A 13,939-nucleotide genomic window follows, 5' to 3' on the forward strand; every position below is an offset into this window, starting at 1 on the left:
CTCTCTTTTGCTGCTGTTCCTCACGTTTTTCTTTGCATTTTATTTGGTTGGATGATAAAAATGGAGTTCAATGTGAGTTTTGGGTTGAATGGAGCTTAACTTGATGTGTGGGTGTTGTGGTTTGGGCTCTTTCTTCTTGATTTTTGGTTTTGATGTTTGAAGCAAGGATGGAACCAGATTTTGGGGTTATTATTGTGGCTGGACAGAGCTTGAATTGGTAGCTTAATTATCATTTTAGTTTTTGCAAAGAAATTTGAAGAGAAGAGAGTTAGAACTTGGGTTGAAGGAGTTAGATTTTGTGTTTGATATGTTTGTATGATTTTACATGTGCAAGCTTGGTTTCTAGAGCTCATTCTCGGTATTGAGAAGAGGAAGAAAGATTATGAAGGTGTGTGTTGGTGAAGAAAACGAAAATGAGTGTAGTAAGGAGATAGAAATGCACATTTAATTTTTACCACTTTTAGCCAAGCAAAAGGAGATGCTTCTTTTAACTAAAGGAATTTTTTCCACTTTGGTTTTTTCTCTAACATTGTTGCAGCCGAGAATTGCAAGGGGATGAGAGGTCTTTGGTGTTTATTTTTCATTTGACCTTGCTTATGTGGCACAAGGGTAGGAGAAATTGAGCACTTTTTGACTTGTAGACTTTTTGAAGCATTGTTTGCAACCATTGCATTGTAGTTCACGTTTTTTTGTGCCTTGGTGTGTACAATCACGTTTTTGCTGCATGGGAAGGGAGGAAAACATGGTTTTATTGTGTGTTTAAGGCACATGCTTATTTCCTTGAAGAATGGTGCACATGGGATAAGAAGTCAACACATTTTGGTGGCTTATTGAAGGTGGAAATTGAAGTTTGACTTGTTGAAACATGACTCACGGCCAAGAGGTTTCCTTAGGCCGTTTGGACTTTTAATTTATTTGTTAATTGCATATTGGGTCACTTAATTTACTAGAAGTAAAATAGGCTTGTTAATTTCTCTTGTTTTCACTTAGTTTAATTAGTAGGTTGAGTTGTCTTCATGTGTTTGAGTTAGTGTTTCATTTAATTATTTAACTGTGTTAGATAATTTGTTTGTAATAGTGTTGGTGTCTAGTATTTTAATTTATTTAAATGTTGTCTAGGTTTCTAGTTGTGTTATTTAATTTCCATGGTAGCTTAAATTAGTTTGGTTGGTCATTGACGATATTGCACTGTTTCCTTGAGATTCTTGAATTGTGATTGTTTGTGCACTCTGACTTGGTTAATGTGAATTCTATTTTTGCATTTGCAATTGGGTATACGCTTAGTTGCCCAGTTGGTTTTACATCTTCGCTTAGTTGATGTAACTGAATGGTGTAATTTAGATTTGATATTAACACTGCGTTTGCTTAGTTCACTTTTATGAAAACAGGGTTAACCTTCGCTTAGTTGGTTAACTTTGTTGGATTAGAGGTTTGAGTCGCAACTTTATTTTGTTGATCAGTGATTGGAAACATTGTAATTAAGTTAATGACCGACCATTTTTATTCTTTATGTGATTTCGTTTTGCATTTCTGTATTCATATTTTTGTTTGTATCCATGTTTTAATTTAATTCATCGCATTCACAAACTTTTCAACAAAACACCCCCCACTTCGTGTCTGACTTAATTCTCGAACCACATTTGGTCCTTGAGAGACGACCTAGGAGTCACTTCCTAGTATATATTGCATTCTTTTATGCAATTAAATTTGTATGGGCCGCGACATCCCATCAATGGTCGTTCTCCCCCGTCAAAAGAATGACTCTGAATTCGTAATAGGGGTATTTATAGGTGAGGAGCGCAACAGAAAACAGGCCCAAGCCCAACGAGCCACCGCCCGGCAGTTTAAATGTGCCGCCCAGCGGTTTGGCAAAAGCATCAGAACCGCCCGGCGGCAATCGCCACAGCCCGGCGGTTTCCCTCAGAATCGCCCAACGCCAATGCCATGCCTACTCCTCGCCCTGGACTGCCCAGCGGTTCAAGTGTGCCGCCGGGCGGTGCGTCGACTCTTCAAATCTTCAATTTTCTTCTCTTTTCTTGAGTCTACGACCTTTATCTTCAGTCCCATTCTTCATTTCCTCAAAATAGCTACAAAACAATGCAAAACAAGCATAATATCGCTAAAAACAACTTTTGACTCTCTACATACTCATTTATTGAGTTTTGCTTGATTCTAGGCTCATTCCAAGTAGTAAAGGGTGTAATTTGGTCCAAATTGACATATGAAAATAGTTGTTTTTCAACCTTCATCAGCAGGTCTACCGGCCAGAGAAACAAGCAATGGCTCAACCTAAGACTCGTGAGGAAGCAGAAGACGATGATCCTCTGTCCATATTGACCTCAAGATTAAAAAAGATGAAAAGAGCATCGGTAGCGTTGTAGTGGGAGTTAAGAACATTTGGCGTCGAGTTCCATATTCCATTGTATATTAGTTTTGATGATGCATTCGAGATCATTGGTGAAGAAACAATGTTGAACATTGCATGCATACAACTATGGTGCTTGTAAGTTTTTTATTTGTTATTTTCCAATTTGTATATTAGTATTATTACTTTTTAATAAATATAGTTAACTTTATTGTTATAGGTACACGGAGATCATCGTAGTTGAATCAGGTCGAGCGTCAGTTTATGGCTTTCTTGAACCTCAGACTACTCAACCATATGGAAACACATTCGATTCCAAAAAGAAATATATGCAAACATGGATGACTGAGTCTAACAGAGAGATATATATCGCGTCACACATTGATGCGTATGTGTTTCCCAATGTTGTCAACTTTTATCAAATTTTAATCAATAAACTCACTGGTTGTTGGTACACGATAGGGGCCATTGGCAACTCATGGTTATCATTCCAAAAAAAGCCCAAGTTGTTATGTTTTGTTCTCTTCATAGGAAGATGAAACAGGAGTTTAAGTCCATGATATTAATATATTAACTTATGTTTCTAATGTTTCAAATGTTTCAAATTTTTTTAGAGTTCTGACTCGGACCAGAGGACAACAAATTGAGATTATATATTGTTAAGGGTCCAACAAGCGTACCAAATCGTATCAAGTAACAATAAGTGGTAAGACAAAGTATTGTTTCCCTAGAGACTCATAGGCCTAGACTTTCATGTGATTTGTTGATTATTTAAGAGTTGAATAACAAAATTAGGATTTATAATGTAGAACACAAAATAAACATGCAAAAACCAATTGAATTTATTGCATTGCATGTTTACTTTTGTTCTTTGCATACAACCACCAATATTATTCTTTTCTCAAGTCTTACAAGATTAGGTTACATGAAAGTTAAGGCCTGAGAGTCCTTTAGGAAAACGATACTCGAACTTACCTGTTTATATTACTTGATAACGATCTGGTACACTTGCCAGGGACTTAACAAGTTTTTGGCGCCGTTGCCGGGGACTCGTGGTTTAACTTATCTAGTAGTGTAAACTGATTAAGTTTGACTTGATTGTATATATCTTTTTATCTTTTTGTCTTAAAAAAATATAAAAAAAAATGCTACTAGGGTTTTGTGCCTAATGTTTGCGGGATGCAGTATGGACAAGAATTTGATTATATGGGCACTCAATTCTACCAAAATAATTTCAACCACTGGTGGGAACTTCACTCAAAGTGGGATCAAAACCAGAATGAGCAAGATGTTAAGCAACAACTCTCTAGGCCAAAAGAAACGTTGGGGGAAGCTCAACAACGTTTGCAGGATGAACAAATTTCTTGTGTGTTGAAGTCTCTTGGTATTATTAGGATTAATACTGAAGTTAACCCTAAAGAGAAATGTCAAGCCACTATCTTTAAAAATGATAAGGTTATTGAAGAAGAGAAGATGGAGGAGGAAAACATAGAAAACGCATTGAACTCTCTAGGTATTATTAGGGTTAATACTGAAGTTAACCCTAAAGGGGAATGTCAAGCCACTATCTTTGAAAAAGATAAGGTTGTTGAGGAGGAGAAGATAGAGGAAAAAGAGATAGAAATATATGAAGAGAAGATAGAGGAGAAAAAATTGGAGAGAAATAAGGCAAAGATAGAGGAGGAAAAGATAGAGATATATGAGGAGAAAATAAAGGAGAAAAACATGGAGAGAAAGGAGGAGAAGATTGAGGAAGAAACGATAGAGAGATTTAAAGGAAGAAGAAACAAAAAAATTGGTTAAGGAAGATAATGATGATGAGGGAGAAAAAGCAGTGGTTGAGAGAAAAGAGAAAAAGAGAAAAATTGTGAAAATAAAGAAAGAAAGAAAAATGAAAAAGAGAAAGTTGAGGGAGAAGATTAAGAAAAAGAGGAAGAGAGGAAAGAAGAAAAGATCATATGCAAAACCTCTTCCTCGTCAAAAGAAAAATCATAGGAAGGAAAAGAAGTTTAAGTGCTTTATGGAAATCTTCAAGAAATTGGAGATTAAAGTTCCTATGATTGAGACATGAAAACAAGTGCTTGGTGTTCTCAACTTTTTGAAAAAATTTAGCAGGAAGAAAAAAAAAAGAAAAGAATATCAAGAAAGGGGAGTATCTTTCTGTTTTTATTTTTCTGTTTTTATTCTTCTGTTTTTATTTTTCTGTTCTTAAATTCTTATCTCTAATTATAAAAAAAAAAATTTTAAAAAACGAAAATTAAAATAAAAAAAAATATCTTTTACTGTTTTTAGTTTTGGGCTAATATTGTGTTCTAGTGCTGTGTTTTTTTTAGCATGTGCATGGTAAAATTTGTACTAGGAGCACAAGATCATCAGGAGACAGAGAAGGAAGGAGAATTGGTTCACCAACACCCTGATATGAAAAGTGATAATCCCAAACCTGACACACCAATGAAATTTCAGAATAGGTTATGGGTTGTCAAGACTATTAAAGCAGACAGAACTTTTAAAGTTGGTGATAAGAAGAATATCAACACCGACTGATGAGTGTTTGAGCTTTACCGGGTCAAGCTAATGACGTTAAAAGAGCGCTTCCTGGGAGGCAACCCAGTTGATTATATTTGTTTTTAACTCTGTTTTTGTGCATTATATGTTTGAATGTTGCATTTGAGAAGGGAAAGGTGCATAATTTAAAATTTGACAATTGAAATCCAGTGCTACAGGGTTGAAAACGTGGAGGCAAGCAAAGAAGGAAGAAATTTTTAACGCTTACCGCTGAGCGGTGGTGACGCATACCTGGCTCGGGTTTGTTAAAAGCTTAGTGTTTTTAGGTTTTTTCAGTTTGAAACATCTTCTTTGCAGTTCGCCCTAGCGGTCTCCATAAGCCCTAGCACTTCTCTTTCACTTTCAAGAGCTTTTCAAAGAGATTTCATCACTTTTCCCATCACCCACTCACAAAAATATCATTGTTTTATCATTATCTTGTACTTATCTGTGCCAGCAGGTTGGGATGGACACTGAAGTTCCACCTTATGAGAGGCTAAGGAGAGCTATTGATGCTTCCTATTATCGTTAGTACTGTGGGGGAGACGAGCCAACCGGAGTGGTTCCTAGGAGACCTCCTAGGAGAGCAGCAGCACAGTAGGAGGACATACCTGTAGATGCACCGGCGCAGCAGCTTGAGCCTTTCCAGATGAGGGACATGTATATTTCCATGATGGAGGCGGGGATGAAGTCTCTCCGCAAAAGGCAGGAGGCCACTACTGAGATGATTGTAGGACTTTATGATCAGCCACCAGTGCATAGGTGGACTATGGACGAGTTTCGTAGTGTGAAGGCGTGGCCTCAAGAATAGGCACAGGGCAGTGGGTCTGGAGCAGCAGACAAAGATGAAGATGATGATGATTTTGAGGATGCCTAGGAGGGGGATGAGTATGACTCAGATGATGACTTGAACTGAGGACATTCACTAATGGATGCCAGCACTTGAACAGGGATTTTTCTTTTTCTTTGTACTTTGAATTAGTAGTATAGGTTTTATTCTTGTGTCTATTCTTGGCTTGTATACTAATTATGATGATAGTTTGATTTTAGTGCATGATGAGTTATTTACTATTGATGATTGATTGTGGATGATGATTGAGAATGTGTGAATGCTAATATCCAGGTTGATGGTTCACTAACTATATGAACAGATGAGTAAGTGATTCATGATTGTGATTTTTGATGCTAAGCATGATTCATGTGTGAAGTAGGAAAGCCTGATTATGTGAGGTATTGAGCTTCAGAGGGTTATTGTTGTGTGCACTGTTTACAGAGAATCATGAATGGTATTGACTTAATCTTGAAAATTGATTGAATTGCATGTTTATGTCATATGATCAAGGCCATGTTTGGAAAGCCCTTACTTAGCCAAATTTTCACCCAAAGAATTTTAAATGATATACCCTTTTTGAACCTTGACTGTAAACAGTATGAAAACCCTTGTTTAAATTAATTTACCTTGAGTTAGGGTTGAGAATAATTACATGTGATAAAAAGGTTCAAGTTTGGGGTTGTATGGGGAAAGTGAAAGGCAAAAGCAAAAGCATTGAGTTCAAAAGATGAAAAAGAAAAATGCATGAGAATGAAAAGAAAAGAAGAAAAGAGAAAAACATGTAAAGTGAACTCAATGAAAATGCATAAGGAAAAAGGGAAAAAGTTGGGAATAAGTGAGATTGGTTAAAAAGAGAGTGTGCTTGAACTTTAAATGATGATTTAAACTCTCTTAACTCAAGGATTTTGCATTCCAGAAAAACCAATTTTTCTTGTTAGCCCAACCTCAATACAAGCCTTGGAAAAGTCCTTGTGATGACATATGCATGTGAAGATTTTGATTGTTTAAGATGAATGACAATATTGTTTTATGTGACATGTGAACAGTAGAGAGTAGAGTGACCTCCCTAAACACTTGAGTGATTGAGTGAAACACTTGCTTGGTGAGAATTGTTAAATCCATGATTACATCCATGATTAGTTGATTGATCATTCATGAACAAAACATCTATTGGAAAAAGATTGATTATGTGAATTAATTTGGATTGAAAGCATGCATGTATCTTTGTAGGATTCCGTTGAAATCTGAAATGTATAATACTTGTCATGAGAAAAAGGAGTTTTGAAAAGTGTGAATTATTTGATGAAAAAGTGGAAAGCCAATTTTTGTCTTGTTTGCTTGAGGACAAGCAAAGTTCTAAGTTTGGGGTTGTGATAACGGTCTAAAAACCGTTATTTTCATGCTTAAATTTGATAGTAAAACATACTCTTTATGGCTTAGAATGAGCTTTAAATCAAGTAAAACACTTAGTTGTGTCTTTTGAGAGTCAAAAGTTGGTTTTAGAGATATTAGGCTTGTTTTGCAAGGTTTTTGGATGAATTAAAGATGGAAGTAAAGTAAGGTGGACTTAGACCCATGAAAGAAGGAGAAAAATGATGAAAAGAAGGGTCGCATTCCTCGATCATGTGCTATTGCCTAGGGATAGGGATAGGACGATCAATTGTATTTGCTTCAACACGCATTGCATTATTAGTTACTAGGGGAGGCTAGGGATAGCAAGCCGGTAATTAGTAATAGACTCTTTTCACCAAGGAATTGGGCTAAGGGTAATTTAGAAAGTTTGCATGACAATTAGATAAATAAGTGAATTAAATAAGAAGAGTAAAATATATGAGAGTGGATAAGATGAAATTGTAAACCCCAACAACACCATTCATCCATAGTTCTTGAAACCAATTGAATCAATCGCATTGCATGTTTATTTTTGTTCTTTGCATACAACCACCAATATTATTCTTTTCTCAAGTCTTACAAGATTAGGTTACATGAAAGTTAAGGCCTAAGAGTCCTTTGGGAAAACGATACTCGGACTTACCCGTTTATATTACTTGATAACGATCTGGTACACTTGTCAGGGACTTAACAAGCGCTAGTAACGTCAACTGTCAACATGTTCGACGACAACCTTACATCCATTCACCTTATAATCGACTTTCGTTATTGAGTTAGCCATACATTTTACATGTTTCTAGCATTCGCATGGCATTTTCAAATGATATAAGTCTTGGATAAGAATTTACAACGCACTAGAACGCCCTTGTTGACGATCCTTTACTCCGACAACATCTAGGGTTCCTCGAACAATGTGATATCTCATACCGGGTAAATCTTTAACTCTCCCCCCTCTTACTAGGACTACAGAATGTTCTTGTAAATTATGGCCAATACCGGGTATATAAGCAATAATTTCAAATCCAAAGGTTAAGCGTACTTTGGCAACTTTACGTAAGGTAGAGTTTGGTTTTTTGGGTGTAATAGTGGAAAAGTTGACAGATAANTCACCCTTACTGCCACTCTACAGAACCATACATGAGATTTTCACTTCATATGGCTCATCGTTCAATTTTGTCAAATTTTCCTTTAAATATAAATATTTATTCAAAAATTGACGTCAAATTTTGCACTTTGACGTGAAAATCATGTCAACAATCTTCTACGACGACGTCAAAAATTTCGTCGTTCCCCCAAACATATGACGAAAAATATTTCCTTAAAAATAAATATTTATTCAAATATTGGACGTCAAACTTTATGTTATTCGACCTACCTTAACCTCGATCAGCCTAAAAGACGTTAATCTTACGTCAAGTTTCTTTATATTCGACGTAAAGAAGATCAAGTAACGTCACCCAGTGATATTCGACATAAATTTACGTCTCCCGCTATAACGTCGTAAACTAATGCGTCGTTAAAGACAAAAAATAACTGACGTAATAAGTTATTTTTACACTAGTGATTCCAAGTATATATATATATATATATATATATATATATATATATATATATATATATATATAATACTATTTGTTTATGAGGAAAAAAACAATGATTTAGGAATTTTTTTTATTCACATAAAATTGAATTGTATAAAATATTGTATAAAAATTCTAGCTTTTTCTTTGTTCTCTTTGATCAGTGTAGTTTCTATCAGTGCCCAGAAACATGGGGTTATTCCATGGCTGGTGAAGTAAAAATTGAAGTGCCTTACTTTTATAATTTGTTGAATTTATCTTCGTGCTGTTTCTGGATTAAGATATTGATCATAATGTGAATGTTTTGTTTGCTTTAAAATTGAAGTTGCTTGTTAGAATTTTGGAATCTCAATCATTTTTGGAATGAACAAATTACAATTAACGAGTGTACATGGATACTGTTGTATGAGAAAAATCTGAATGACTCTTCCTTTGTGTTATTGATTCAATTTTGCTTATTATATTTTTTTGTCTGATTGCAGGAAAAGAGCTAGTCTGCTTGTCTTTGATATTAGGGATAAATTGTAACTTCAGTGTTTTTCAAAGGGTTCTATATACCTCTTATAATTCCTTTTCTAATTCCTTTTCCATGAACCCAATGCCAAAGGATAGCAAGAAAATGAAGGGTCGGAGAGTAAAGTGATTGTTTACGTTTTAGATAACTGGTTGTATAGTAATTTTCTGTCATTTAAAAACCTTGTATAATATCTTTATGTTTTTCACATGTACTATGTTATTATGATTATTAAGTAAATAACTGTATTAATATTTTTCATGTTTATTATCTATGTATTTTTTGTGAATTATTAAAATTTATAATATTTTATTTACTAGTTTTGTATTATTAGATGAAATGTTATAGTAAAAATATTACAATATACCTTCCTGGAAATTTGATAATTAATTATAATAAAAAAATAAAAAAAGATTATTATTTAAGTTAAAATTAGTTTATACAAAATTAATTTATACTTTTTATTAAATTTTGGAAAATTTTATTTTTATATTACTAAGAAGTTAATCTTCACATATAAAATAATTAACCTTTTTTTATTTTCTAACTTGAAAAATATTTACGAATTTATTTAAACATTAAGTATACGAAAATAAAGTTTGCGAAAATATTAAAAGTTATGGTTAAAATGTACTTTAGCACTTCTAAATTATTGTTAAAATTTAATCAAGTTACAATTTATTTTTAATAATAATATAAGAAAAGCTAATAGAAAGGAATTAAATGTGAGATTCTCAAAAAAATCCAATAAAATATTTATAGGTAAATGGAGGGAAACGATGGGTAGAGGAGGGAAACGATTAATTGCTCTTTGGAATATAAGTAGTGCAGAATAGAGAAGAGAAATACGCCGCCTTGAAGAGTTCCCTTTTTCTCAACAACGCCACAAAGTTACTTCCTTTACCTTTTTCGAAAACTAAATCTCTGGTTCTAGGTATTCAACATTACTTGATTTTTCTATCTGATATATCGATTGAATGCGTGTTTTTGGGTTCTGGGTATTCAATATTACATGATTTTAACTTATAATAATCCGTTATCTTGTTAGCTATGCAGCGTGTTTGGTTTTGTTTGCAGAATCCCAAGTTAGATATATACTTTTAATTAACAATTACTCTGTAATGCCTGATTTGCAGAAACCTCTCATTTTGGCGGTCTCCAGTCCTAATCCACAGTCTCAAAAAATTGAATCAATGAAGAGAAAATCCAACAGCACAAAAACAGCCCAGGAGCATGCCAAGGTACGGAAGGTTTCTCCTTATTTTCAGAATGACAGTGAGAAGGCAGTTAATGTAAAAGTCCATAAGCTTGAAAGTGACATTGATTCTGTAGCTTTAATGGATACTTGTACTTTTGGACATAAAATTCCATTTGAAATGTTTGAATATAAAGGAAAGAGCACATCTCAAAAGGAAGAGACAACAGAGCATGCTCAAATTCAAAAGGTTTCTCATTTCTTTCAAAGCAACATTGTGAAAAAGGTTGGTACTGAATTATGTTCTGCTGGTGAACATAAGCCGCTGGGTAGTAGATATGTTTCCCCTTATTTTCATGAAGATAGTAGTAAAAAGATTGTTGTTTCCCCTTATTTTCATAAGGATAGTGGGAAGAAGACGGACATAAACACAAACCTTGATAATAAGCCGCTGGGTAGTAGATATGTTTCCCCTTATTTTCATGAAGATAGTAGTAAAAAGATTGTTGTTTCTCCTTATTTTCATAAGGATAGTGGGAAGAAGATAAATACAAACCTTGATAATAAGCCGCTGGGTAGTAGATATGTTTCCCCTTATTTTCATGATGATAGTGGGAAGAAGATTGTCGTTTCCCCTTATTTTCAGAATGATAGTGGGAAGAAGACTGTCGTTTCTCCTTATTTTCAGAATGATAGTAGGAAGAAGATTGTCGTTTCCCCTTATTTTCAGAATGATAGTGGGAAGAAGATTGTCAATTCTCCTTATTTTCAGAATGATAGTGGGAAGAAGATTGTCGTTTCCCCTTATTTTCATAATGATAGTGAGAAGAAGATTGACGTGAAGGCAGAGCCTTTAGTTCAGAAAAACGTTACCCATGCTATTAGATATGTTTCCCCTTTGGATGAGGGAGGCAAGATGGAATCTATTGCTTTACATGCTGCTGAAAATTTTGTGGAGGAAAATAAATCCAGTGAAAAATCTATTGAAATTAAAAAAAATCTTTCTGCTTCTGAGAAATGGAATGAGGCATACAGAAGAAAAACTCCTGATAATACATGGAAGCCTCCACGGTCTGCGACGGTTCTCATTCAAGAGGATCATGCTCATGATCCTTGGAGGGTTCTAGTCATCTGCATGCTTCTCAACAGGACTTCTGGTACACAGGTATCAATTATTTGCATAATAATTATTTTTATGTATCTGTAATCTTTGACTTTTTGCATAGTGTATTTTTCATTTTAGCCCATTGTTATACTCTTGGCTTGAGGTAGGCACCATATACCCGAGCTTTTATATCTATCTATTTGAAGACAAAAAAAGGTCTCCTGCTTTTTTATATTGTATCAGTTTTATTCATCTGTTTATTTGCAATAGAAGACAAGGTAAAAATAGGGGCTATAGTTGTTGTTATTGCCTTTCTGAAATGTTTTTATGTGGGGTTACTATTGCATCTTTTGAAATGAAATCTTAGACGTTAATGTTTATCCTTCTGGGACTCAAGGAATTATGTTTCATTTTTGGAATGAAAAATCAAGAATCAACTTGGTTAAGCAATCAAAATCTTCAAAAGTCCTCTTAAACCCTCATCTTCACATATTTATATCTTCCGACACATGATTCCAAGGTATAGTCCATTTCTCCAAGCAAATAGCGAATTGCTTATTTTAGATTCTTCTCTCCCATCACTTCATACCATACCTCTTGGTGAAGATGATTCATGTTGGCGGATGGATACCAAGTAGCTTGAATGTGGATCATAAATCTGAGTTTGACTTGGTTTGATGTGAAACTAAACATGCAATCATTTTTGGTACATATGGTTGTTGAAATATATTGTTTTCTTTTATTATTTTCTTATGTGTGAACCCGGCTTTAGGTTTTGGGTTTCAGTTAAGTGCCTTGCCTCTTCTTTGTATCCTATAAATATATTAGTAAAAGTGTAACAGAATAAGTAAAAGTATACATTATTCTTTTTTATCTCATATATCTAAGTATGGTGAATGACGTCTAGGAGCACTGTTCGAGAATGTGTTAAATTTAGGAATCATACAGCCAGTAGTTATTGACAGAGTTGAATTTATGTCATTAGAACTTATGGTTATTGACAGAGTTGAACTTCTGCTTTTGTTGAAAACCTCATGCATTTGAAGTTTCGTTTCAATTAAGAAGGACTATTACTTGTTATGTAACTATTAAAATTATATCTATATGTACTGATGGATTATTTATGTAAAATGTAGACAAAAAAGATTGTGTTAGACTTCTTTAAATTATGTCCAGATGCAAAATCTTGCACAGAAGTTCCAAGAAAGGAAATAGAAAAGACAATAAGGACTTTAGGTTTCCAACATAAAAGAGCAAAAATGGTACAACGTCTCTCTGAAGAATATTTGGACGAAAGCTGGACCCATGTAACTCAATTACATGGAGTCGGAAAGTAAGTCTTTTTTTGTGCACTCTTTTTTTTTTCATTATTTAGGGAGTGAGTGTTTTATATGTAGTAATTACATACTACCTTCTTGAATGTGTCAAATTTTAGAATGATTATATGAATGCATCGTAATAAGTGTAATTTGTATTGGGGATTTGATATGTGTGTATTTTATTCCTTCTGTTGATGATGATACTCTGGCTTTTTCATAATCAGGTATGCAGCAGATGCATATGCCATATTTGTTAACGGGGTGTGGGATAAAGTGAGACCGGCTGATCATATGTTAAATTATTATTGGGAATATCTCTACAGAATCTATCGTGAGTGAGAAAGAACTTGGAATCATGAGTTAGAAGAGGATTTCCTTGTCTTTATGGAACCAGAGTCTAGGTTTCCAAATGATAATGTTTTGAAGAACAATGTGCTAATATAGGACTTTTTATTTTATAGATAACTATTTATGCACATCACTGTAACTAAACTAATGAAATTCAGTTTCTTTTTGGATGAAGATATTTTTCATGTTAATATGTCCAAATTATGCTTCTTAATCGTATTAAATCTTTATCTATAATAATATTACTATCTAATTAGTACTAACTGTTGCTGTACTGATTTTTAAGATATTTATTATCAATGTCAATAAAATTCATATATATATATATATATATATATATATATATATGATTATGTAATTTGATATTTTAGTCAAACTGAAATCTTAAAAACACTTTTATCATTTTTTGTAATTTAATGTAAAAAAATTTCTTAATTTAATTAAAAAGAAACCTATTTTCTTAAAGAGAATTAGGAGTTTCTTTAAATTGTTCCCATTAGAATATTGAACTAGGAAGTTACTTTCTGCATCCTATGTTTTGGTCATGCACCTCATTTTTTATTATACCAAATTTTAGATTATGGAGGGGAACTTGTTTTTAAGAACATGGAATATAAGGCAATGGAATAAAAAAAGGTTGGAACTATATATATAATTTAAAGTTATTTATATTTTTTTGTCGTATTAACAAGTTAGTTAATTAATGTGTTATCGTATATTTATTTAATTTTTTTCATAATACATA

General features: G+C 33.6%; 2 protein-coding genes across 4 annotated transcripts; one reads left to right on the forward strand and one right to left on the reverse strand.

The window, feature by feature from the left end:
* Positions 1-7,943: 7,943 nt before the first annotated feature.
* On the reverse strand, positions 7,944-10,374 carry LOC106778667 (30S ribosomal protein S12, chloroplastic). The gene is made up of 3 exons (XM_014666650.2): positions 10,343-10,374; positions 9,595-9,598; positions 7,944-8,256 (listed from the first exon to the last, which is right to left on the reverse strand). Exons 1-3 carry the CDS (start codon positions 10,372-10,374, stop codon positions 7,978-7,980), a joined length of 315 nt encoding a protein of 104 aa, XP_014522136.1. The 3' UTR covers positions 7,944-7,977.
* Positions 10,005-13,385, forward strand: LOC106778659 (methyl-CpG-binding domain protein 4-like protein). 3 transcript variants are annotated; one of them, XM_014666641.2, is made up of 4 exons: positions 10,009-10,161; positions 10,364-11,587; positions 12,664-12,860; positions 13,071-13,385. In XM_014666641.2, exons 2-4 carry the CDS (start codon positions 10,421-10,423, stop codon positions 13,183-13,185), a joined length of 1,479 nt encoding a protein of 492 aa, XP_014522127.1. In that variant the 5' UTR covers positions 10,009-10,161; positions 10,364-10,420; the 3' UTR covers positions 13,186-13,385. The 3 variants fall into 3 exon arrangements, with proteins under 3 accessions (XP_014522129.1, XP_014522127.1, XP_022632001.1); XM_022776280.1 differs by having other exon boundaries at positions 10,024-10,117; XM_014666643.2 differs by lacking the exon at positions 13,071-13,385 and having other exon boundaries at positions 10,005-10,161; positions 12,704-12,830.
* Positions 13,386-13,939: the final 554 nt, after the last annotated feature.

This window comes from Vigna radiata, unplaced genomic scaffold (assembly GCF_000741045.1).
Source record: "Vigna radiata var. radiata cultivar VC1973A unplaced genomic scaffold, Vradiata_ver6 scaffold_147, whole genome shotgun sequence".
NCBI lineage: Eukaryota > Viridiplantae > Streptophyta > Magnoliopsida > Fabales > Fabaceae > Vigna > Vigna radiata.